This window comes from Anomaloglossus baeobatrachus, chromosome 5 (genome assembly GCF_048569485.1).
Source record: "Anomaloglossus baeobatrachus isolate aAnoBae1 chromosome 5, aAnoBae1.hap1, whole genome shotgun sequence".
Taxonomy (NCBI): Eukaryota; Metazoa; Chordata; class Amphibia; order Anura; family Aromobatidae; genus Anomaloglossus; species Anomaloglossus baeobatrachus.
The window spans coordinates 508,363,641-508,391,570 of NC_134357.1; the positions used below are offsets into that span (position 1 = coordinate 508,363,641).

At 43.1% G+C, this 27,930-nt stretch overlaps 1 protein-coding gene across 1 annotated transcript in view; it reads right to left on the reverse strand.

The window, feature by feature from the left end:
• The window catches only part of LOC142312008 (uncharacterized), a 222,180-nt gene that overhangs the window by 148,440 nt on the left and 45,810 nt on the right, over positions 1–27,930 (reverse strand). Inside the window, 3 exon segments of the mRNA XM_075350882.1 lie at positions 20,846–20,936; positions 22,084–22,181; positions 22,265–22,315. Coding sequence (XP_075206997.1) covers positions 20,846–20,936; positions 22,084–22,181; positions 22,265–22,315 — 240 coding nt within the window.

The window sequence follows — 27,930 nt, forward strand, 5'->3', positions numbered from 1 at the left end:
CACAGCCGCACACAAGTTATATAAAAAAATAAAAAAATTAAAAAAAATAAGGAACACCCAACTCACCCTCCTGCACACGCTCCCCCGCTGCGCGCCGCTGGGTCCTCAGTTCCCATGCGGCCAGAAGACGTCATTACGCCGGCGCCGCTCACTGACGCTCCTCCTAGGCAACAGACCTGCGGCCTGGGAGAGGAGGAGTGTCAGAGCGAGGAGAAATGTCTCCTCCGCTCCAACACAGCTTTGATCTGCCGGCACCACCGCACCAGCAGATCAAAGTGGCAGGATCAGGCGACAGCGCGCGTGCCAGCAGAATAGGCTCTGCGTGCCCCTGGTGGCACGCGTGCCATAGGGTTACCATCACTGGCCTAGGCCATCTTTACGGTATGTAGCACAACAATTATTTTTTTCAGTTTCTCAGAGAATTCTTTGCCATGAAGTGCCATGTTGAACTTCCAGTGACCAGTATGAGAGAGTGAGTGAGCAATAACACCAAATGTAACACACATGCTCCCCACTGACACCTGAGACCTTGTAACACTAATGAGTCACATGACATCGGGGAGAGAAAATGACTAATTGGGCACAATTTGGCCGTTTTCACTTAGGAGTGTGCTCATTTTTTACCTTAATGGCTCTTGTTATTTAGAGGGCACCAAATTTACACTATTATACATGCTGTACAATGACTATTTTACATTCTATTAAAGTGTTATATCCCATGAAAAGAAAATATTTTCAAAAATACGTGATGGGTATGTCACGGGCGGGGGCGCAGACCACTGCAGGGGGGCTACTCGAGACACTCGGGTCAGGGATCGTGGCTGTGGCTCGAGGGCAGCCGTATCCGGAGCTCGCGCAACCGTCCATCGCCCATGAGTGAAAAGGGATTATTTACAGGGGATAGAGTCTTTGTCAGTGACGCCACCCGTGGGGTTAGTGACGCCACCCGTGGGTTGCGGTGGTGGATGGTGACACCGCCGCTGCCTAGATATGGGGGTGCCCGGGGCTGATGGAGGAGGGCAGCAAGGTGAGATTCCCTCCACGGGTAGGGGAGGTGTAGTCCCGGGGCCCAGGGTATTGTGAGGGGTTGCAGGGAGCAGTCTTTAGGAGGCAGTAAACAGGGAACTCACAGTTGGTAGTTGCGGTGCTGGATGCGCTGGTGCGGATTTGGAAGGTCAGCCTCTGGAGGGGTGTGCTCAGGTCCCGCACAGCGGTGACAGGACAGGGGCCCTTCCTCCTGCACTTTTGTGTTGTTTCTTTTTGTGGTGACTAGTCCGCATGAAACGGGGAAAGTCCATTCCCTGTGTCTTTGCTGTGGGAACTGTGGCCTGCGAGAACTACCCTTGGGATCTCTGTAGGCACATGCAGACGCCCTATCCCCCGCGTTGGGCTGCCGTCTTGCTCTATCCGGGCTGCTGATGGGACAGGATCTGGAATCTTGTCCCCTGCTGGTGAATTATGAAGGTGCTTAAAGCTGTCTTTGCTCTGGGGTCCAGGTACCCCGACTGTGCAAGGCCTCCGGACTGGATTCCCGCTGTCAGCACCGGCGGGCTACAACCCTGCCTCGGTCCACTTAAGGTGTCCCGCGACCGGATCTTCATCACCTGTGGCCGTGCTCTGCCGTCTGCCACCTAGTCAGCTTAAGTAGTCCGGGAGCTCCAACCCCTGATCACCACTACACTCCTCTCACTTCCTCTCCAGACTTGACTAACTGGTTCCCTCCCCTGACACCTCAGGACCCCTAGGTGGGCGTCACCATCTGCCTGGCCCCGCCCAATGGTGTGTCCCTATTGTCCTTAAAGGGGGGTGACTAAGCTTTGTGGCTGGTGTTTGCACCCATGTGTGGGATGTTGGTGGAATTCCAAGGAGAAGTTGATTCCTGCACCCTGGTGGGGTACAGTCATCTGTGGCAACCTGGTTTTGCCAGGGTGTCATAGGTATTTATATGCAGGGTGAATTAATTACTAGCAACTCATTGCTGTGCGAGGACAAAATATGGATTTTCCCTACTTGCCTTCCGTTAAATGTTGTTTTCGGAATAAAAATCTTTTGAAACTAAAAATATCTGACGAGTGTAATCACTTCTTTGATATACTGTACGTCTATGTTTTGACACTTTTGCACTATATAAACTATTTTATAGAAAAAAAGAATTGGTTTTGCATTGCTATATTCTGAGAGCTATAGCTTTTCTATTTTTCCCACAGACAGAGACTAGTGGGAACAAGATGACATTTTTAGCTATAACATTTTTATTTTCTTGCAATTTTTACCACATTTCTTATTTATTTAGTTCACTGAAAGGGTTAACTAGTGTGACAGTGTTATAGAGCAGATTGTTCTATTGTAACAAATACTTTTTTCATGCAATAAACTGCAAATTAGTTATTTAAAAATCATAATTATCACGGAGGTGTCGAGGTAACTGGAACAGGGACTGCTTAACTAGCCCTCAGACTAGGGACCGCTAAAATTGCCATTATCCCAGAGGTAGGCTTGATGGTAGCCAGGTCTGAACTGCCAGCGTGACCCTAACTCCTGTCCAAACCCTGATCTAACATCCTCTTTCCCCCCACCTCGGGAGTGGAGATGCAAACCCACAAATACCACAGATAGGGGTAAAAAAATTAACCTCATACACACTGCACATAAACACAAAAGAGAGACTATACATGTATGGGAGGAAATAAAGTATAAGAAAAGAAGTAAACATACAATGGGCAAACTTCCACACCACTCAAACAACAAACTACTGGCCACCAAAAATAGGTTTGCCACAAAGACCGGAATCGCAGGAGAATAAGCTGTAGCTATTATCGCAAGCAACAAACAGACTCCCAAACCTTAAATAGGTAGGTGACAGCTAATTAATTCTTGCACGACTAGAAAGCAGTGGAAAAGACTCAGCCGACACCCGGCTGAGCAACTAGCACTAGAAGTCCCAGAAATTTCAAGCTTCCCCCCTGAAGTCCCGAAAGAGGGTCAAATGACCCTTAGTCCAAACTGAATAGAACTAACTAGAAACTAAATGGCTAAACTCAATGGAAAACAACAACCTCCTATGGTGCGACAGTAATGGCCTTAATTACAGAACAAAAGACGGTAATTATAGGATGTTAGCTAAAATCCTTCAGGTCATTCGACCTGTCTCTTGGTTCCAAAGGTAGAAATGTTAAATGACCCCTCCCTGGGACTTCTAGTGCTAGGAGAGAACAGGTTGCCTGTCGGACCTGTAATGTGAACAAAGTCCGCCTTCGCGGCATCCCGCAAGTGTGGACCTAAACACCGCATGACAACAATGGGATTTTCTGGATTTTTTTATTCTGTCTGTCATAGTTGAAGTGTACAGACGATAAAAATTACAGACCTCTCTATTCTTTGTAGGTGGGAAAACTTGCAAAATTGGCACTGTATCAAAACCTTATCTTTCTCACTATATTCTATGCTTCCATATGTATTATTGCTTAGAGTGCTGCTGTATCTCCTTGTTTATGTTTCATGTAGTTTTAGCATTTGGCAACCTGTTCACACTGCTTACATAAATATGTCTTTATTGTTTTTTTGGGGGGGGGGTATTTGTTTTGTTGTTCAGTTTATACATTTTTTTATATTTATAAACTTTTTTAACTTAGTCTCAGGATAGGACATCAGCTTTTTCAGGTCTGATTGCTGATCTAATACTCTGCGTAATAGTCTGCCAACATATCTGGGTGACCCCACTGTCATTCATACCGGGGTCGCCATGGAGACCATCAGCCTAACATAATCACAATCATGTTGTGCCAATCGGAGCAAAAAGGAAGCCCCCTTGCTCTGTGCCAGTCAATGTCATTGTTACTACTGACAGCGGCATTAGAGGAGTTAAACGCCCGCAATCACTGCTAACACCAATCGTGGGTGTTACTGCAGGTTATAAGTTATGACACATAGCACATGACGGCTGATTATTTTGCCGGCTCTGCTTGTGAGTCAGTGCAATTGTAGAGGTGGACACGATGGGCAGGTTGCAGAAACGTACTTCCCCCACATGTACAGCAGATGACATGAAGGGGTTAAGAAATTATTCATTTCATAACTGAAGCTGACAATGGTTTAAAAATGGCTTAGATGGTTATTTATACCAAAATAAAATGAATCGATATATAAATGCATAAACTTCTTGTTATGGAGGTCAATCCAGTTTGATCAACACTTAGAGCAGAATGAAATACAGATCCAAACAAAAGGATAAGTTTTAAAAGCTGATGTTTCACAATAGTAGGTAACATGACAATTTTAAAAGGGTTCTTCAGCCACCTCTCCCACATGATCTGATATCAGCCGAAGGTAGACGATGCTCTATGTCATCAGGACAGCTGCAGATGGTTGACTCAGCAATGCTCCGGATCAATTATATCAGCATCTCTCTATAATCAATGTCATATTGGGCAGAAGATCAATTCATTGGACAACGTCTTTAAAATGAAGCTATACTGGGTTTATAAATGTGAAATATTTTATACATATGATTGATACATTGGCATGGAGTAACTCCTGTTTATTTTTTCCAAAATTTGTTTTTTACTAGTATTCACATACATTTAGTATTAAGCAGTTAGTACTGTAAACTACATTCCGTTACTCATAGACTATAACTTCTATTTTTTTTTTTTTTACTATTTGACATTAAAATGGTTTTAAAAAGAACATGGCTTCATCCTGTAAGGGATTACTCATTATGGTCGTGGCTTAAGGTAGGCACAGGCACATAGTTGCTTGATGCAAAACAGGAAGATTTATTGTAGCCCTTAAATCGCCATGAAATGAACAGACAACAGCCTTCTCGTGGGCACAAAGGTATAAGAAAATAGTCAATCCAACAGTACTGGCTCACCCATTAAAAAAAAAACAAAAAACAAAAAAAACTGTCCCCAGGTCTGCATAGGATCACAAGTCTTCTCACTTTCCTTCAGACATAGGTTTAAGATGTATCACCTCTACTCCCAGACAGCAAATAAGGCAGGTGAACCGCCTTATATCGCTCATTCCAAAACTGGAAGGGAACGGCCAGACACACTCAGCGTTAGTGGCCGTTCCTAAAGCCCTTACCAGAAATTCAGGCCCACTATAGGTGCTGAAGCCTGCTTCTCCAGGTCATACATCACCATGGCTTTGACACATGGTGACACATACAGATCCAGGACCTATCCTGTTGCCACTATACATTTGATTTGTGAATATTGTGATGTGCAATAAGATTTGATATCTGTGCGATACATTTCCCAAATATGGATCATGAAAATGTTTTGTTTCCCTTGTGACTTGTACAGTATAACAAGATTTGATTTGTGTACATAACATTTTTTCACATCAACAAAGCTTGTCACCTGTGTGAAATTTCTGATGTTTAATCAGACTTTTTTTCTCTGTATAACATTTCCCACATTGTAAACATATAAATGCTTCTCCCCTGTGTGAGTTCTCAGATGGATAACAAGTCGTTGTTTTTGTGTAAAACATTTCTCACATTCTGAACATGAATATGGCTTTTCCCCTGTGTGAGTTCTCTGATGTGTAATAAGATTTGATTTTGCGTTAAAACCCCTTCCACATTCTGAACATGAAAATGGATTGTCTGCAGTGTGACTAGTCTTATGTTTAACAAGTTGCTTTTTTTCTATAAAACATTTCCCACATTTTGAACATGAATATGGCTTTTCCCTACTGTGAATTCTCTGATGTTTAACAAGATTTGATTTGAGTATAAAACATTTCCCACATTCTGAACATGCAAATGGCTTTTCCCCTGTGTGAGTTCTCTGATGTTTAACAAGAAGGTGTTTGACTATAAAACATTTCCCACATTCTGAACATGAATATGGCTTGTCACCTGTGTGTCTTTTTGATGTTGAATAAGATTTGTTCTCTCTGTAAAACATTTCCCACATTCTGAACATACAAATGGCTTCTCGCCGGTGTGAGTTCTGTGATGTGTAAAAAGATGATCTTTGACTGTAAAACATTTCCCACATTCTGAACATGAATATGGCTTTTCCCCACTGTGAATTCTCTGATGTATAACAAGATTTGATTTATATATAAAACATTTCCCACATTCTGGACATGAATATGGCTTTTCCCCAGTGTGATTTCTCTGATGCTTAACAAGATTTGATTTTTCTATAAAACGTTTTCCACATTCGGAACATGAAAATGGTAGCTCCCCTGTGTGAATTTTCTCATGTCTAGCAACATGTGATTTTCTTGTAAAACATTTCCCACAATTTGAACATGAATATGGCTTCTTTCTTGTGTGAGTTCTTTGATGTTCACCATCTCTTCTGTTAATTTTGTTTTGCTTAACAGTTTGTGATGAGTCCGAAGATAAGAGATGTTGAAAAGGATCAGGTGATAAATCTTTACTTTTGAGAGCTGGCGACATATGTGGGATACGGTCATAATCTTCATAAACACCCAGTGTGATATTGTGATCATGTGCTGTAATATCTGAAAATTTCAGATGTGCCTTTGATCTGATGGTACAGTCATCTGCCAAGAATTAAAGTGAATATTATTTTTTCAATAACACAACATTATTTATTTAACTTTTATACATTTTAAAACATTTTGATACAAATTGTAGTTAAATTCTATTATGGATTGATGAAGGCAGTAAATATTAAAAACAGGAACTCATAGATTATGATGTTAGCCTTCCAGGATTGTGCTCTTTTCATTTTTTTACTTTCTTATTAAAGATCACTATGTCATTGGTCTTTATTTAGTGTGCCAGTCTATAATATTTTGTTAAATATTAAATATTTATTTACATTTAGTGATATATTCAGTGGAGACTTGTAAAGATCAACCTACAAAAAATCCTCAAAAATGTCCATCACATTCACTTTCCATATAACAGCTATAGAATAACAAACAACTGGAGAAACTATGTAAAATATACAACACTTAGGGTACTTTCACACATCAGTTTTTTCCGTCAAGCACAATACGGAAAAAACACGGATAAAACGGCGCCGGATCTATTTTATCCCCATTGATTGTACTAGCGCCGGATTGTGCCTGATGACCTTGCGTTGCATCCGGATCCGTCGTAATTGGCTAAGGCGGCTGCAGGATGGAACGTCTCCTGTAACGTTTTTTGTCTCTGACATAAAAACCCGGCGCGATACAGCGTGGTTTACAAAAGAAGCCTTTAGACACCGGATCCGGCGTAATGCGGCAAAAAACGGATGCAGCCGCCGGATCCATTTTTTAAACTGAGCATGCTCCCATTTATTGTAAAAAAACGGATCCAGCAAAAAAACGGACGAATCTAATGCAAAAACGGATGCGCCGGATCTGTTTTTTTGCCGGATCAGGAATATTGGATCCGTAAAAAAAAAAAAAAGATTTGGCGCATCCGTTTTTGCATATTCTGCGCCGGATGCGTTGCATCAGGCACACGCCGGATTGTGCCTGATGCCAAAAAACTGATGTGTGAAAGTAGCCTTACAGCATCATGTAAATAGTTTAACCCCTTAAGGACGAAGCCAATTTTGTACCTAAAGGGAAGGTGTCGCATTTTTTATTTTTGTATTAATAACAGTGATTAGGAAATCAAGTATTTTTAATACAAAATTAAACTCACTATTTATTTAGTTTTTATTTCATTATAGTGTTACTGAAGCACTGGGGGCTACCATCTTGGATTTGCTGAGTGTAACGACAGTTACTCAACTCCTTTATGGCAGCCCCAGGGCATTGGGTTTGATAGTGGGACTCCGACCCTATACTTAATACAGGATAGATCCCTGCTGTGACCTGGATGCGCTCCCTGGGCTGTCAGATCACAGCAGAGTGAGCAGATTGGCTCCATGTTTGTGCAGCCCACAGCGTATGCAGTGTGCTGCACTTTCCCCCTGTCACGCGTTCTGCCTGTGTGAGAACCGGTGCCCCTCCCCCCGCCGCCGCTGCTACCTTCTCTAATGACCCCCCCCGCGCTGCCGCTACACCCCCCCCGCTATCTTTGCTGTTGCCGCTAACGTCTTCATGGACACCCCCCCGCGCCGCCACTACCCTCCCCCCCGCTTTCCGTGCCGCCGCTGCTACAGTCTCCATGGACACTCCCCGCACCGCCGTTACCCTCCCCTGCTTTCCTTGCCGCCGCTGCTACTGTCTCCAAATCACCCCCCGCGCCACTGCTTCCCCCCCGCCCTCCTTGCCGCAGCCGCTGTGGGCGTGCATGCAAAGCATTGCTTGCGTGCATGCAGAGCATTGCGTGCGGGCGTGCATGCAGAGCATTGCATGCGTACATACAGTACAGAGCATTGTGTACGTACATGCAGAGCATTGCGTGCATGAAAAGCATTGCTTGTGGGCATGCGTGCATGCAGAGCATTACGTGCGGGCATGCGTGCATCCAGAGCATTCCATGTGGGCATGAGTGCATGCAGAACATTATGTGCGTGCGTGCACGCAGAGCACTGCATGCAGGTGTGCATTCAGAGCATAATGTGCGGGCGGGCGTGCATGCAGAGCATTACGTGCGGGCGTGCATGAATGCAGAGCATTGCGGGTGGGCGGGCGTGCATGCAGAACATTGCGTGCGGGCGTGTGTGATTGCAGAGCATTGTGGGCGGGTGTCTGTGCGTGTCTGGCAGAGCATTGTGTGTGTACGTGCGTGTGACAGAGCATTGTGTGTGTGCATGTGGCAGAGCATTGCGGGCGTGCATTTGGCAAAACATTGCGGGTGGGCATGCATGCGGTAGAGCATTGCTGGACCGAGGCATGCAGAGCACTTTGAGGGGTGTACTATGCAGATGTCCTTGGTGACACTTTAGACATTTGTGGTCACCAAAAAAATGGCTCCGCAGTGTGATCCTAAACTTCATCTTCCCTTTTCCTTTTGGAAACACCCAGTTTGGAAGGGGGAGGTGACATCACACACAGGAGAGCAGATTCTGCCCACTTTACTGCAGCTGTAACGGGAGCTAGTTCTACAGTAGGATTTCAGTAGGTTTTCAGCAGCTGCTCCCCCTAGTGTTTAAGAGTGGAAAATATCAAACTTTTTAATTCTTTTTATATTTTGCTCAATTAAAAACAAAAAACAAATAATATTTAAAGAAAACATAAAAACATTAATACTTTACATTTTTTCAGTTATTGATTTTTTTTTGGACAACACCTTCCCTTTAATGCTCGGGCCATTTTTTTGCAATTCTGACCAGTGTCACATTCAGAGGTTATAACTCTGGAACGCTTCAGTGGATCCCGTTGATCCCGTTGAGAATGGTTTTCGTGACATTGTTGTTCAGGATAGTTATACATTTAGGACAATATATTTTACGTTTGTGGAAAAAAATGGAAATTTGACGAAAATTTTACAATTTTGCAAACTTTTTATTTTTATGCCCCTAAACAAGAGTTATGTCACATAAAATAGTTAATAAATTACATTTCCCACATGTCTACTTTACATCAGCGCAATTTTTCAAACAAATTTTTTTTGGATTAGGAAGTTAGAAAGGGTCAAAGTTCATCAGCAGTTTACCATTTTTTTCAACAAAATTTACAAAACCATTTTTTTTTAGGGAGCACATCATTTTTGAAGTGACTTTGAGAGGCCTAGGTGACAGAAAATACCCAACAGTGACACCATTCTAAAAACTGCACCCTTCAAAGTGCTCAAAACCACATTCAAGAACCTTATTCAGGTGCCTCACAGGAAATAAAGCCATGTGGAGTGAAAAAAAAATATATATTTTACCTAAAGATGTTGCTCTAGCGCCAATTTATTCACTTTTAGAACAAAATGGACCCCAAAATGCGTTCCCCAGTTTCTCCTGAGTGGGCTGATACCCCACATTTGGTCAGAAACCTCTGTTTGGACAAATGGCAGGACTCGGAACAGAAGGAGCAATATTTGAATTTTGGAACACAAATTTGGCTGAAATAGATTGCGGGTACCATGTTCCATTTGCAGGGCCCTCAAGGTACATAAACAGCAGAAACCCCCCACAAGTGCCTCCATTTTGGAAACTAGACCCCTCAAGGATTTTATCTAGGGGTATAGTGTGCATTTTAAACCCACAGATACTTCACAGCATTTGATAACGTTAGGCCATCATATTGAAAATTTTCATTTTTTTTCATAAAAATGTTGCTTTAGCACCACATTTCTCACTTTTTCAAGAAGAAACACCAAAGGGTGGACCCCACAGTTTTTTACCCAATTTCTTATGAGTACAGGGATACCCCACATGTGGCCAAAAACTTCTGTTTGGACAAAAGGGAGGGCTTGGAATGGAAGAAGCACCATTGAATTTTGGAAAAGCTGATATAGATTGCGGGCACCATGTCACATTTGCCGGGCCCCTAGGGTACCTATACAGAAGAAACCCCTCACAAGTGACCCCAATTTGGAAACTAGACCCCTCAAGGATTTTATTCAGGGGTATAGTGAGCATTTTGAACCCCAGGGGTATCACAAAAATGTTGCTCTAGCAGCAAATTTCTCACTTTTAAGCTATGTGCCCACGATCCGGCGACACTGAGTCTGCAGAGATGTGTGTTGTCCACGGGAGAATGCAGCTGCCCATGACAACGATCCAGGTTCGGGCCGCTGCTGACTTTAGCTCTATTCTCCCCGCAGAGAACTCTTGTCTCCACAGCATTAATTGACATTCTGCAACGCCAGATGTCAGTTTATGCTGTTGAGAAAATAAGCACAGTGGGCAGGAGATTTCTAAAAAAATTCTTCCACTGCGCTTCTACTGTACAAAGCAACGTTATGAACGCAGCAAAAACACGGCGTCCAAAATGCTTGAAACCCTAATCGCGGGCATGCAGCCAAAAAGCTAGGATGGATGGGTAGATAGACATAAAACATATATATAATGTCCCACTCCCTGCATATTCTAAGCTGGCCCCCTTTACAGTAGTGCCTTTCATGTGGCACTAAAGGGTGCCTAGCCTTGAATTTAGCCAAAAAATAAATAATTAAAAAAAAACGATGTGGGGTCCACCTCATTTTTGATAGCCAGCTAGGGTAAAGCAGACAGCTGCAGCCTGCAAACCACAGCTGGCAGTTTTACCTTGGTTGGTGATCCAATTTGGAGGGCACCCCAGGTTCTTTTTTATAATTATATATAAATAAATAATAAAAATAAAAAAAGTGGTGTCCCTCCAAATTGGATCACCAGCCAAGGTAAAACAGACAGCTGTGATCTGGTATTCTCAGAGTGGGAAGGTCCATAGTTATTGGCCCTTCCCAGCCTGAAAATAGCAGGCCGCAGCCGCCCCAGAAATGGCGCATCCATTAGATGCTCCAATCCTGGTGCTTTTCCCCAGCTCATCCCGTTGCCCTGGTGCAGTGGCAAACGGGGTAATAAATGGGGTTGATACCAGCTGTGTAATGTCACTTGGCACCAAGCCCAGCGGTTAGTCACGGCGTCTATCAGATACCCAACATCACTAACTCTCAGTAATAAATAAAAAAAAATAGATGACAAAAAAAAATTTGAAAAAACACTCCCCAACACATTCTCTCTTTCACCAATTTATTCTAAAGTAAAAAAAAAACCATAAATACAGTCCGCAGTAATCCAATAAGGGGGTCCCACGACAACTCTAGACCTTCTAGAATATGGGGGCACTCTCAGGGAATGTATCCCCCATTTTCTGGAAAGGCAGACCCTTCATGAGAGGAGTGTAGGGCAATGATACTGCACCCATTCTCCCCGGGGCAATGATACTGCACCCACTCTCCCCAGGTCCACGGCAGCAGTGTGTGTACATCCAGCTCAGCGTCTCACTGAACGCAGGAAGCTGAGCTGACAGCCACTCTCTGCGCATGCAGCCAGCGTCCATTGAGAAGGAGGAGGAGGAATCACGGGGATCAACGCTGCGTCAGACACCAGGGAACACTGGGGAGGTTATAGGGGGTGACCTAGCTGGACCCGGGGAGGAGTTTTCTGTCACATGTGTCATGGCACATGCAACAGAAATCAGAGGAAAAGGGTGAATGCGGCCGGCGCGCTAATATGCGCACCTCCATCTTATAAGATCGGGAGGGGGGTGGGGAGGCATTTTGGTGACAGTGGAGAACCGGGGGAGGAGATTTATCTTCCATCTGAGATGTGTGATCATGTCAGGTGGGAGATAAATCATTTTTTACCGGCGCCGCCATTTAATGTCACGTCATCATGGTTACATGGTGTGTACTGGTGATCACGTGACCGGAGACCGGAAAAAAACGTTTGGAATCATGATCTCTAGGGTTTCAGCTACCCCCAGTAGCTGAAATCCCGGAGATTTTCTGACGCTGGGGGGCGCTATTCACTTTTTTCTGATCGCCGGTTTAAAACGGCGAATTGGAAGAAGTACCCTTTACTACCGCCGTTTTAATCCGTACGGTGGTCGTAAAGGGGTTAATGAGACAACCGAAACATGTACAGTATACATTACAAAGGAAACACTGAGACCCTGCAGTATACATCAAATAGGAGACACTCAGGCTGCTGTATATACATTGACAAGCAAAAGGGTAAGAAATGTTTTAAACATTTGACTTTCAGGCTCCTTATCTCATCATCCACTATAGCTTTGAACGTGAAACTACCTCCAGTTTATATACAGTCAATGTGCCTATATCATACATAAATTGACTTGCAACTATTCAGCAAATGATTAGTTATGCAGATTCTTGTCATGTCACTGCATTTTTTTTTATTTGCTCCTGGTGTTTGAAAATCTTTTTCTTCCTGTATACTACAAATTACAACCTGTTCTCACATTCCGCAATAGCTCAGTGTGTTATTAGGTTGATTCCCAAACGGTATGAATCAAAGAACAGCCATGAAGAAGATTTCCCAAGAAAAGAGAATCATCATCATGCAGCTCATTGTAAAATAATGTTATTATGAATATTTGTTCCATAATAATTCTACATATATTCTTATAATGTATGTATTGTAATCACAGGCCTTAGCTTGTATGAAGAGTGTTTGTGAGGTTGGATATATGTCACTCTTCAGATTTTGTGTTATACCATGCCTGATGAAGAGACCTGAGTAGTCTCGAAAGCTTGCCATTATTACCATCTTTTCAGTTAGCCATTAAAAGGTATCAACCACTGAGGACTTCAGTTCTTTTAAACAAATTTTTTTGTGAGGTTGGAGAACTTCTAACTAGCATCTGACATGGTTAAATCAAAGCTAGCTGACAACTCAGTGCTATTTTTCTATCTTGTATTTGAGCAACGGTCTGAAATTAGGCATAGAGAATGTATATGCATTACATTAGGCCAAAGGTCAACAAGCCTCAAAGAGCTTCTATACATTCTTAGGGTCAAAGGTCAATTAGCTGGTTTTGGAAAAATCTGTTCTGCGCCGGACACAATGTCTGCAGATTTAGGACCACGTGACAATGACTTAATGCATGGACTAAAACTGGGAACGAGTTACATTGGGTTTTTGAAAACATGTTTAAAGCCATGTAAAGAAACAAGTGAGGAAAGGAGGGTGTGGTGAAATGTATTTAAGCTTGACTACACTTCATAGAGTTTAGAACGCGGACCATTCTCAACCAGATGACCCCAGATGGAAGACTGCCATAACATCACAGCTATGTAAGATAATGTACTCTTATCTATCTTTTTCTCTCTTAACTCAATTCTAATTAAGCCAAGCATTAGTTTTCTGTAATGATTTTTAACCTTTATTGAATAAAACCACATATGGTTTGCACCTCTATTTTCTCTTCAATCATTATATACTGGCTAAGCATAATATACGTCAAATACACTCATCAATCGTGGTCTCTCGGCCAAGAAAATTGAAAAACTACATTATGTGAGTGCCAAGACAGTTGGAAGAATACAAAATAAATATTCATGCAGCCATTGAAAAACCAATAAGTGGACATCCAGAAAAAATATTGGAGTCAACAAGTCAGCTCATCATCAAGTCTATTATCATCCTACCAGCCCCCTTCGTTACGCAAATGATCTTAGACTAACATCCTCCATAATACGAACCTCACACCTCCATCTCCAAGACTTTTCTCGTGCCGCACCAGTTTTCTGGAATGCACTACCCCAAAGAATGCGACTAATATCCAGCCCCCAAGTTTTTAAGCGTACATTAAAAACACATCTCTTCAGACAAGCTTATCAGAATAACTTACTAACCTAACTCTCTCCTGTCCCACCTTCTAAATGCTACTCCTAACTTTCTCTCTCCTAACTTTCTCTCTCCTATTTCTGTCCTCATATCCTACATACAACCGATAGCACGTAAGGGCACCCAAAAGGTTACTGTCTAAAGACCAGATCATCCATCTTTATATGTAACCAATAAACTAGCATAACGATGGCCGGCCAGATCCACAAGTGTGCTTCACCTTTTGTGTCCCCCTTCTTCCCCATAGATTGTAAGCTTTTGAGCAGGGCCCTCATTCCTACTGTAGATGTTGAATTATGTACTATTTTGTTTTTGTCTATTCAAGCCCCCACCTGATTGTAAAGTGCTGCGGAATATGTTAGCGCTATATAAATAAACTTACTTATTATTATTATTATTATTATTATTACTACTCTGGAGTGAGAGACATGGCAGTAGAAGTAGCTCCTATGCTTCATATTAGTGAGATCATAGATGTCCATGCAAGGTAACTAAACTGTTAAAGAACGTGACTAAGTGACGAAATGGAAAAATTCACACCCCTTTTAATTTTTTTCCTCTTTTAACTGAGATGGCTGTTATGTTGGTTTGGCTTATTTTATTGTTTGTATGTTTCTAATCTTACTGCACTTTTCATCTTCCCAATTGCTGATAAAGAGGTTACCAACAATGCTTATCATAAATCTATTGTATTTAGAAGCTACATGTTCCCAGTCTGTGTACTGGATGAAAGATTACTATTATATTTTGATGGGAATGCTATCGCTAATGTTCATTGTTTAATGTTGAAAATTTTCAATAAAAAAAAGATATAATAAAAAAAAGAAGCCTCAACTTCAATATCGTCATAAGAAGAGTCGGCTCCAGTTTGCAAAAATGAACAAAAAGTAGACAGTAGATGATTGGAAACAGGTGATTTGGATCAATGAGACGAAAGTCAATAGACTGGGCTCTGAGGGGTGCAAATAGGTCTGGTTAGAAAAGAGAAAAAGGGGCTGACGGATTGAAAAAATGAAGGAACTGTCAAGTTCAGTGGAGGAAGCCTGATGATATGGGGTTGTTTCACAGAATATGGAAATGGAATTGGATACTTAACCAGGATCGATGGTGGTCTCAATACTGAGCTACTGTATTTTTCGGACTATAAGACACACTGGACCATAAGACGCACCCTGGTTTTAGAGAAGGAAAATAGGAAAATAAAATTTTAAGCAAAAAATGTGGTCATGACACACGAGGCAAGGATCTGCTGCTGACACTGTTATGGGGGTAATGTCCACAAATTTTCTACTAAGGTACCCCATCCTGGTAATGATCCTCCTTCCTTGTATATGATCCCTATCCTTGTATATATATATATATATATATATATATATATATATATATATATATATATATATATATATATATATATATATATATATATATATATATGTCCCTCATCCTGGTATAGCCCCCATCTTGCTATATACTGTCATCCTGGTATATGCCCTCATCATGCTATATACCCCCATCCTGCTATATACTGCTGCCATCCTCGTATATGCCTTCATCCTGCTATATACCCCTCTCCTGCTATATACTGCCATCCTGGTATAGCCCTCATCCTGCTATATACCACCATCCTGATATATACCCCCATCCTGCTATATACCCTCATCCTGCTATATACCCTCATCCTGCTATATACCCTCATCCTGGGATATGGCCCGCCATCATGTGGCATACAAAAAAAATAAACGTTTTTACTCACCTTTCCTCCCTCCAGCAGCATTGCTCCTGCTCCTGTCTGTGGCAGCAGCAGCGCCGCTGACCTGTGTGGAGCCGTCACCGTTCCCTGCAGCATCACTCGTCCATCCTGTCTGCCTGCCCGCTAACCTGTGTGGAGCCGTGTGCACAGGGATGACGTCATCGCTGTGCGCACCGCTAGTCTCCACACACATCAGCGGGCCGACAGACAGGAGGACATCGCAATGCTGCATTCAACGGTGATAGGTGACTATACTTATTCACTGCGCCTCGCGCTGATGATGATGAGCGGGGGGGCAGTGAATACAGCCACACATGATCACTCCAGGCTGTAGTTGCCTGGGGTGATCATGCGGGCCGGCTGCTAATTATGTGCACATACCCTGCCCATCATCCTGCCCACTTGTTAGCGCCGGCTTCAGCGCTGATAGATGATGGGCGGGATGATGGGTGTGCATATGAAATGAGCGGACCTACGTGGTCACGGCAGGCGCTGCTACAGCCTGCTTATGCCCCCGATGACCCGCTCCACTGCAGCACTCTCATTCCCCGTAGCCATGCCCTACATTCAGACTATAAGATGCACCCCCCACTTTCCCAAAACATTTAGGAGAAAAAAAGTGTGTCTTATACCGTATTTTTCGGACTATATGTGATAGAAAAGAAAATCCAGCTCACAGTGACTTGTACTTAAGAGGGAGAAATCCATGACAGTGCTCGGATGAAATTGTCTGGTCAGGATGTAGTCCACGTAACATAGAATTCCGGCAACACGTTCAAATGGATTAAAAAAAAAAATCTTAGTTTATTTCAAACAGTTCAAGAAATTTTTGAAATAAACTAAGATTTTTTTTTTTAATACATTTGGACGTGCTGCCAGATTTCTATGTTAAGTGAGCTATATGGGAGTATCTAACAAAAAGACTGCTGGCACATCCTATCTTTCTAATGTGAACAGGTGCAAACTGAATATGAAACATCGTAACAAAAAGGAGGCAGCTGCACTCTGTTGTGCTGAGATATGTGGAACAATGAATATTTGAATATAGACATACATTACTGTTATGAAAAAAACATGTAAAAACTGAGATACTTAGCACACAAAAATGGCTATTTTATGTGAGCCCAACAGCCAGCGGCAAGACGACCTCATTTCCGTTGGGTCCCTATCAAACTAATGCCTCTCTTTTACTCTTGTCCTTAAGACAGTTGGGAATTGGACATACTATGTTGGAAAGGATTTTTGCTTTATACCACAATCTCTCAGAGCCAATAATATTCTTTCCTCTCCATTACGAATAGCTAATGGCACGAGACAGGGCTGCCTTCTCTCACCACTGCTATATATAATTGCTATGGAACATTAGGCCACATCTCTCAGTAACTCTCCTGACATAAAGGGTTTTGAGGTGGGCCACAATCATTACAAACTTGCCATATACGCAGATGATTTACTCCTGTATTTAACAAACCCAGATGTGGCCTTCCCAATCCTCATTCAAGAATTCCAACAATTTGGTATGGTATCTAATTGTAAAGTAAACTATACAAAAACAAAAGCCCTCAATATATCTCTTCCTGACACACAAGTTAATAGACTGAAAACCTCTTTTCCATTTAGAAAGGAGACTCATGCCATCAAATATTTGGGGATTTTTGTATCGGCTGACCCTGGGGAGCTGTTCTCGGCCAACTATTCTCCATTATTTAGCAAAACTCTCTCCGATCTCAATAGATATGAACGGGATCGGTTGTCATGGTTTGGCCAAATCAATGTCCTAAAGATTGACTTAAGGGTGCTTTACACGCTGCGACATCACTAGCGATAGCTAGCAATGTCGTGCGCGATAGCACCCGCCCCCGTCGTTCGTGCGACATTTGGTGATCGCTGCCATAGCGAACATTATCGCTACGGCAGCGTCACATGCACATACCTTTTCAGCGACGTCGCTGTGACCGCCGAACAATCCCTCCTTCAAGGGGGAGGTGCGTTCGGCGTCATAGCAACGTCACTGCGGCGTCACTAAGGAACATGCCGCCCACCACCTTCCTTCCTCATTGCCGGTGGACGCAGGTAAGGAGATGTTCGTCGTTCCTGCAGTGTCACACATAGCGATGTGTGATGCCGCAGGAACGACGAACAACCAGCGGTATGCACCACCAACGACATTATGAAAAGGAGCGACGTGTCAACGATCAACGATTTTTGCCGCTTTTGCGATCGTTGATTGTCCCTCCTTGGTGTCACACGCTGAGATGTCGCTAACGGCGCCGGATGTGCGTCACTAACGACGTGACCACGACGATATATTGTTAGCGATGTCGCGATGTGTAAAGCACCCTATACTCCTGAGATTTCTTTATCTCTTTCAAACGGTCCCGATAAAAATCCCACATTACTTTCGGCAGTTACAAAGGGCATGCAGTAGATGGAAGACCAGGGATTAGATTTGCCCCTTTGGTAATATTTTTCAAAATCAGGGAGGCCAACGCCTCCTTTGGATTTGGGCCCAACCAAAGTACACTCCTAGCTAGAGTGTTAGATTGGAATTTCAATGATTCTAATAAACAGTAGGTTAGTATGGAGTCCCTTTTGTCCCCTTTTGCATTGAAACAGCTTCTGTGGGCCCCTTTACATCATAGCCCAGCTGTCTCGAGGTTTCAACCTCTGACTCAGGCCCTTTTGTTCTTTTGGGACAGACACATCGAGACTCTGAATCTGACATATAGACCGGATCGTATGAGTTTGCTTTTTAACAATTTAGATTTTCCACCTGCAATGGAGAGGTCCTCCGTTTTATGTTGAAGCCCTCATAAAGGAGTGACCTTGCGGCAGGTAGCTAAAAGGCTGTCTGGAGCTGCATCTTTTGAGGCCCTACAGGGGACCTGCCCGGAGAGAAGATTGTCTTGGCTGGTATGTCCAGCTGACTACATTTCTTCAAAAAAGATTCTCGAGAGGTGCCCTCTCAACCCCCCCTACCCCTTTTGAGTCCATACTCTTTGCTCACTATGGCACCAAAGCACACTCTCTCTCTGATATATAGCCTCTTATGCGAAACCCAGCATAGGAATGTCCCGGCCTATATTGAGACTTGGCAGAGAGAACTCCAAATCACACTGTCAGAACACGATTGCCTTAAAATATTTATACTCTCTCACAAAGTGTCGATTTCTTGTGACGCACAAGAGAAAAACTTTAAAATTCTTACCAGATAGTATAGATACCCTGACCTGCTGCACAGAATTTTTCATTCTGTACCGGATGCCTGTTGGAGATGTGGATCGGAAACTGGTACTATCAAACATATCTGGTGGTCCTGCTCTCTTTTGCGCACATTCTGGGACACAATTTTCGAGATATATTTTCAAGTGACGGGTATACGGTTTTTCCCTACACCTCAGACTGCCTTGCTGTCCTTGTTGCCGGGCTCCCTTTCTGAGTCCAAGAGGGGAATCCTGCGTTTCTTCCTCATATCTGCTCGCATGATCATCCCAAGACATTGGAGGACGACTACAGTCCCCTCTGTCGGGGAATGGTTCGAGGAGTTGAATGGGCTGGAACGTATGGAGTCCCTTAAGGCAGATGATGGGGACAAGTATGTTGGCACCTGGCTCTCGTGGACTCTTTTCCGGGAGGGCCCTGGTTGTACCTCCTGGCTGGGTTAGACAGATTGGTGGAATGTGGCTCCCTCGTCTCCAGTCACAGAGGTGATTGTCAGGAGAATAATGGATGAGGATCATTTTGCCCCATTGGATTCGAGTGTCCCTGGCGGGGTGCTCTCGGGTTAATGAAAACACTTTTTTTTAATTCAAACATTGTTTAACCCAATTTTTTCATTTTCACAAAGGTAAATGGAGAACAACCACAGGTTGTTGTGTAATTTCTCCTTAGTACACCCATATTAGGTAGGAAACTACTGTTTGGGCGCACGGCAGGACACAGAAGGGAAGGAGCACTGTATGAGATTTGGAGGGCAATTTTCCTAGAACAAATTGTGGACACTATGTTGCATTTGGAGAGCCAGTGAGGTGCTAAAACAGTAGAAAACCCCACAAGTGACCTCATTTTTGAAACTACGCATCTCAATAAATTTATGCATGGGTGTGATGACCATCTGAAACCTATACGCGCTTCACAGAATTGTATAAATTAGGGCCGTGGCAATTAATTACTTTTTATTCCTACAAAATGTTACTTCAGCTTCACGTTTCTCATTTTTATAGTGGTAACATGAGAAACTGCGCAATAGAAAGCAGGATCAATATTCTCCTGAGAACGCTGATAACCCATATGTGGTCAGAAACTAATTTTTTCAGGCAAAGTTCACAGCTCAAAAGGGAAGGAGCGCCATATTAGAGTTCACATTTTGCTAGAATGGTTTGTGGGTGCCATGTCACATTGGCGAGAGTCCCTGAGGAACCAAAACAAAAGAATCCCCCATAAATTACCCCATTTTACAAACTACATCCCTCAGTGAATTAATCTGGGGGCACTGAGCATATTGACAAAACACGTGTTCACAGAATATATGATACCGTGGGGTGCTGAAGAAGAAATAATAACACATACCACTAATATCTTGTTTTAGCCTGAGATTTACATTTTAACAAGGGGAAATTTCTCCTGTATATAGTAATACCCTATATGTGGCTGTACAGTACTCGCATTATGGGGTGCATACAATTTTAGATCACTTTTATGGCTGAACTCACATTTATCCTGTGCTCTATGCGGAGCTCTTAAACCAAGGTTTTCACCTAAATGTATGATTCATTCACTACACATGAATTTTTTCTACCATTTCAATCACACATCAGTATTCTCAAACCATAACTTAGAAAATTCAACACAGTGGCTCAGATTCATTAAGGAGTTTATGCTAAAATTCTGGCACAACTGTATAGTGACATCTATGGATTTAGTGGTCACTACTCACCTGTGCGGTTATCTGTAGGAATCTCCTCTTTACACCGCTCATCACACCTCATATATATCTCTGTAGTATTAATATGGGTCAGATCTTCACCCTGATCAAATATTGTAAAAGTCACAGACAGATGGAGAAGTCATTAGAAATTATTCAGAAGAACAGAAAAGAACATAAATGAACATGACGATCAAAACTGACGGCAGTAGATATCAAGAGCTGCAGGTCTCCTGTATAATCCAACCTGTCACCTCCTAATTGTAACCAGCAGTCTCCATAACCAGAAAATTGTGAGAAGATCCAGACAACATCTAATGTCTATGATCAGCTTTATCCTGTCATCTCCACCAAGTATAAAACACACTGAATGGCCACATTATTACAGACACCATCTAGTATCGGGTACATTCACCTTCGGTCTTCAGAACTATAGCAATTCTATGTCATCAGGTCCAGTCTGTGTTGATCGTTCTTCAGTAATATTGGACCTTAAGGACAGGACAGCTTTTTACAGATGCCACAAATAAGATTGAGGTACTGACCTGCTCTGAACGGCCCGATCTACCTTCTCCTGGAGATGCCCTATAGGACTAAGATCTGAAGACCGGGAAGCAAGAACAACTTCTGTCATATTTTGGAAACAATTCATGACTATCCGACCATTGTAACATCGAGCATTGTTCTGTCATAAGTGAAAGTCTGCTATAGATGGATGGCATTGATTTCCCACAAGCCCTAGGTAAGCTCCTGAGCTGAAGAGTTGTCTGTTCAGACACTAGCTTTAGCAGCAGTTTTCTCTTCATCTGCAGTACAAGACTGAGCACCGACTGTTCTTCAGAACAATTGTTGACTAACTCCTTCTTACTCCTTTCTCTGATGAGTTGCTGATATTCACAGGATTTGCTTTCACTGAATATTTTTCCTTTATCACAATATTTTCAGTATAATCTCAACACCATTGTATGTACTAAATAGTCAAAGTCAATCAGATCACTTTATGTTCCCACTCCTATGTAGATTCACACTGCAAGTGATCCACAGAAAACTAATCACTGGATTTTCTTCTTCACTCCAGAGTCACTGATCAAATTACCATTTAGGAAACTTTATACCAGAAAAGGACCGGTGTCTCTAATAAATTGGCCATTCAGTGTATAATTCTGGTGGATAAAAGAAGACTGAGCACCTGACCTTCACAGCCGTCTACACATCATAGGGAGATTTCATGACACCTTCTCTCCATCTACCTGATCATCCTGAGGAACATTGGAATTTTCCTGTTTACAGTCCTGTGGAAGAAGAGGACGGGGACATCTCTCTGGTGTTGTCCTCTCACTGGATAGAACTGGAGGAAACACATACAGGGACTGAATTCATTCTTTACATACAGATAATTATAGGCCGTGTGTATTTAGTCCTGTCTATTACCTGGTGATGTGAGGGGCTGGGGAACCTCCATCATGACGTCCTTGTACAGATCTTTGTGTCCTTCTAAATACTCCCACTCCTCCATGGAGAAATAGACGGTGACATCCTGACACCTTATAGAAACCTGACACATACAATGATACCGTCATCCCCCGATCCCTTCATAGCGTTACTGTATAATGTCCCAGCATTCCCAGCAGTGTCACCTCTCCAGTTAGCAGCTCAATCATCTTGTAGGTGAGTTCTAGGATCTTCTGGTCATTGATGTCCTCATGTATCAGGGGGTGAGGTGGAGGCCCCGTGATTGGGCTCAGGGGTCTTCCCCATTCCTCAGACACAGGGTCCTGACAGCGATCACTAGAGGTCTTCTTCACTACTGTGTAATCCTGGATATGGAGAGACACATTAATAAATCTCACTACAGACATTTCCAGAGTCCTCACCTCTCCAGTTCTGTCCATCTGTTATTCCCATAGATAAGAATGATGTAATGTGACGTCATCAGAATCTCTCACCTCTCCAGTAATCCGGAAGAGGATCTCTAGGGTGAGGTGTAATATCCTCTCCGCCATCTTGTCCTTATCCATCCTTGATGGGTCAATCAGGAAAATTCTCTTATATAGAAGATCTGAGAGGATCCGATATTGTAGGGACCTGAATGGGGAGAAGATGACGATGTAACATCAGAAAGATCCCATGTAAGAAATCTCCGGAGCTGTTACCGGCTTCACATGATCCCTACATCCAGTCCTGGCCCCGTCCTGCCCCCGGTATAACACACAATCCAACTATAGTCACACACAGAGATTTATCACAGAACATAGAACCGGGGCCGTCAGTAACAGATCATAATGATAGATCATTAATATCTCCCGATAGTGACAACATGGAGCGGGCGGTGGCCATAATGGAGACTGTACAGTAACAGAGCAGAGAGCGGCGTCAGGAGAGAAGTGACCCAATCTAATCCCATACAGACAGATCTCCTGATAGAGCCGCACAGACGGGAACATGTTCTGTCTCCTGGAGTGTGAGCGCAGCACTGAGGGGGTTAATGCCCCCTGCCCCCAGTAATGGGGAATCTCCATGTGGCGCTCCTGAATATATCAGGGTGCCACAGGGAACTGTATCCTTTCACCCAGGGTGCGGGACCTACCCCCCATGGTTCCAGGTTCCCAGAAACCGGTGTCACTACCATCAGCACCAAAAATCCCAATCAACACCTCACATCATGACCTGTCAGATACATCAGTAGGTTGGTCTAGCAGGAAAAGGGCCACCCACCTAGGGGTCAGGCAGACTGGTGGGAGGGAGGGAGAGAGAGAGAGAGAGAGAGAGAGAGAGAGAGAGAGAGAGAGAGAGAGAGAGAGAGAGTAGTGAGAGCCCTCAAAGAGTGAGGAGCTGGAGTGGTAGCTTCCGGGGAGCTAGCTCGAGGTTGGGTCGCAGAAAACCCAAAGACACTGACCGGTACCAAGCACGACAGGGTACAGGAACCTAGGTCAGGAGCCGATTCAACGTCCTGACAATTAACCTGCAGAGGAAGGAGACCTTCAGGGACCTTCCCACAGAGCTCAGAGATTGAAGGCATCAGCATAATGCGGGGGACAGGGTTTTCCAGGAAAAAAGCAGCCCACTGAAGTCCCAAGTGCCAGCCCTCAAGAGCACAACTACACTACACATAGTGAGTGGGGCCCTAACAGCTTCAAGCCACGGGGCCACAAACAGACAACTAAATTGTGCACGGAGGCAGGCCCCGGATTACCAAGTGACACCGGTGGGAGCGGATACCTGGACGGGCTCCCTGCCGTGACTGTGATACACAGAGGCTTGGTTTACCTACAGTGTGTGTCTACTTTATAAACCTCATCCAGCACCACGACTACATTCAGTGAGTACCCTGGAACCCCTGCACCCTGCTCTCCCAAATAACCACCAACACCCCTGAGCCCGGGGCCTTCCCTACCTGTGGAGGGACTAACATCAGGCTGCTCAACTCCATTTGCCCCAGTACTCCTTATAGCAGCGGCGGTACTCCCATTACCGCAACTCGCAGGTGGCGCCACAAAGTTCTCCCCTGTAAATACCCCCTTTTACGGATCAAAGTGTCCACCAAGCCCGGGTCCGGATGACCCCCTCGAGCTACGACGATCCCGGATCCGAGCAGCCCGACCAACACCGGGGCGGTACATCCACATACCTCCTCCTGCAGAGCCGCACACTAGATATATGGTTGAGCCTAGAATGTATGAGCTCCTTCCTGGATTATGGAAGTGAATTGCTTGGGTGGTGGGCGTGGTGACGTTTCTTCTTGTCCTCCATAACTATGCATGAACCTCCTCCCCTGCACCCCCCTCCTGTCGTCTCACCCTCGCTTCTATTAAAAACTCCATGCCCACGTGGACTTCGAAAAAGAATGTTTATACCGTCTGGAAACATTCGGCTGCATTTTGAACACGCCTGTATCACATGAGAAATTTCGTTATCCCTAGTAGGAGCCCATACACTCTAGCATATAGCTTAGATCATATGGCCGCTCTGTGCTTACAGGACCTGTGATGATGTCACATGGAGGGGAGGAGTCAGGGGTCACATGATCAGCTCCTCAGTGTGTGCAGGACTCTGCTGTGCTGGATGAGGGGAAGTTTATGTGTGGGGTCAGGAGGGATTTACAGTGTGGATGTAGCAGAGCCGTGTGTGAACTATGTGAACGGAGTGGAGCCATGTGTGTTCATCGTGCATGAAGCCGCGTCTGAATGTTGTGTATGGAGCAGAGCCGTGTGTGAAGTCTATGCCATTTACACACAGTACAGACCAAAAGTTTGGACACACCTTCTCATTCAAAGAGTTTTCTTTATTTTCATGACTTTGAAAATTGTAGATTCACATTGAAGGCATCAAAACTATGAATTAACACATGTGGAATGAAATACTTAACAAAAAAGTGTGAAACAACTGAAAATATGTCTTATATTCTAGGGTCTTCAAAGTAGCCACCTTTTGCTTTGATTACTGCTTTGCACACTCTTGGCATTCTCTTGATGAGCTTCAAGAGGTAGTCACCAGAAATGGTTTTCACTTCACAGGTGTGCCCTGTCAGGTTTAATAAGTGGGATTTCTTCCCTTATAAATGGGGTTGGGACCATCAGTTGTGTTGTACAGACATCTGGTGGATACACAGCTGATAGTCCTACTGAATAGACTGTTAGAATTTGTATTATGGCAAGAAAAAAGCAGCTAAGTAAAGAAAAATGAGTGGCCATCATTACTTTATGAAATGAAGGTCAGTCAGTCCAACAAATTGGGAAAACTTTGAAAGCGTTCCCAAGTGCAGTGTCAAAAACTATCAAACGCTATGAAGAAACTGGCTCACATGAGGACCGCCCCAGGAAAGGAAGACCAAGAGTCACCTCTGCTGCGGAGGATAAGTTTATCCGAGTCACCAGCCTCAGGTTAACAGCAGCTCAGATTAGAGACCAGGTCAATGCCACACAGAGTTCTAGCAGCAGACACATCTCTAGAACAACTGTTAAGAGGAGACTTTGTGCAGCAGCCTTCATGGTAAAATAGCTGCTAGGAAACCACTGCTAAGGATATACACCAAGCAGAAGAGACTTGTTTGGGCTAAAGAACACAAGAAATGCACATTAGACCAGTGGAAATCTGTGCTTTGGTCTGATGAGTCCAAATTTGAGATCTTTGGATCCAACCACTGTGTCTTTGTGCGACACAGAAAAAGTGAACAGATGGACTCTACATGCCTGGTTCCCACCGTGAAGCATGGAGGAGGAGGTGTGATGGTGGACCATCATTTATTTTTCAACAGGACAATGACCCCAAACACACCTCCAGGCTGTGTAAGGGCTATTTGATTAAGAAGGAGAGTGATGGGGTGCTACACCAGATGACTTGGCCTCCACAGTCACCAGACCTGAACCATATCGAGATGGTTTGGGGTGATCTGGACCGCAGAGTGAAGGCAAAAGGGCCAACAAGTGCTAAGCATCTCTGGGAACTCCTTCAAGACTGTTGGAAAACCATTTCTGGTGACTACCTCTTGAAGCTCATCAAGAGAATGCCAAGAGTGTGCAAAGCAGTAATCAAAGCAAAAGGTGGCTAGTTTGAAGAACCTAGAATATAAGACATATTTTCAGTTGTTTCACACTTGTTTGTTAAGTATTTCATTCCACGTGTTAATTCATAGTTTTGATGCCTTCAATGTGAGTCTAGAATTTTCAGAGTCAGGAAAATAAAGAAAACTCTTTGAATGAGAAGGTGTGTCCAAACTTTTGGTCTGTACTGTAGATGTGTGTGTATATATATCATATATATATATATATATATATATATATATATATATATATATTGTATCTGTCTAACTGTACACCATGTGTAAAACAAAGTATGTTCTTCCTCTGATTTCCAATACAATTGACTTTAATTCCTCCCAACCACTCTCTCCCAGCTTCTCCTTTCAGTGCAGTGAATAAATTCAATTCTCATCTGCTCTGGTTTCCCAGTACTAGAACTCATTGTCCATAGGCAGCAGCTCTACCATTGAGCCACTGCTTGTATTGAGCTGAACAGGAGGATTTGGTAATCCTGACCTGTGTTGCAGGCTGAGAAGCTAGAAGCAGATTATTCAGTTACATAGAGATATACATAGATATATACTGTACCTCTATGTAGCTGAAGGAAAAAGTCAGATTCTTTTGTTCCCATAAAACTACTATAAAGAAATGAGAAAAAAATTTCAAATTATATTTTATATATATATATATATATATATATATATATATATAAAGTTTTCTTTTGTTTTTTTAAACCTCCTTGGCATCAAACCAGTAACTTTCAATCATGTTCCAGCAGCCCTTGCTATTGAGCCACAGGCTGTGATGATGTCAGAGAATGGATTTGATATAGTTCAAGCTGCAACGCTACATCTTCCTCCACAGCAGATTACACAGGACATACTGTAGAGATCCATTGTACAGGGCAGCATCTGTGTCCTGCATTCTAGAGTGAGAGGAAAAGAGATTTTTTTCTTTGTCTAATAAAATTACTAAAAAGAACAAAAAATAAATTACAGCAATGTGATTGCACTCTTTTCGAAAATAATAAACATCAGTAAATCAGCAAACAACATGGACATATCTGGTGTCCCTGTAATCGTAATGACCCAAACAACACAGCTATCCGATTATTTATGGGGATCGATAAATGGCAAAAAAAATGGCGCAATTGATTATTTTTCTCTATTAAATCCATTAAAAATGAAATAAAAATGTAACGCTGAGGCCGTGTTCACACATAGTATACATGCTGAGTATTCACAAAGTATCAATGTTCAGTTACAGCTAAACTCCAAAGACAATACCAAACAAACAGAAAACTATTTTACCAAACGAGTATAAAGCTCAAATTTTATTTATTGTATTAAAATATCACACAACCAGAATAAATATGTCAAAATTAATATATCATTATTGAATCAACAAGGATTGCTAGTCCAATAGGGTCCTTAGCACAATTTACCAAAATGCTATGTAAACACTGCATCAATTGCTCAATGTTCACAGACTAATCACACACAACAAAATATGTTAGTAGAGTTTTCCCTATCTGAGTACACTATAGTGAGCAATTATTGCCACCTAGTGGTGAATAGT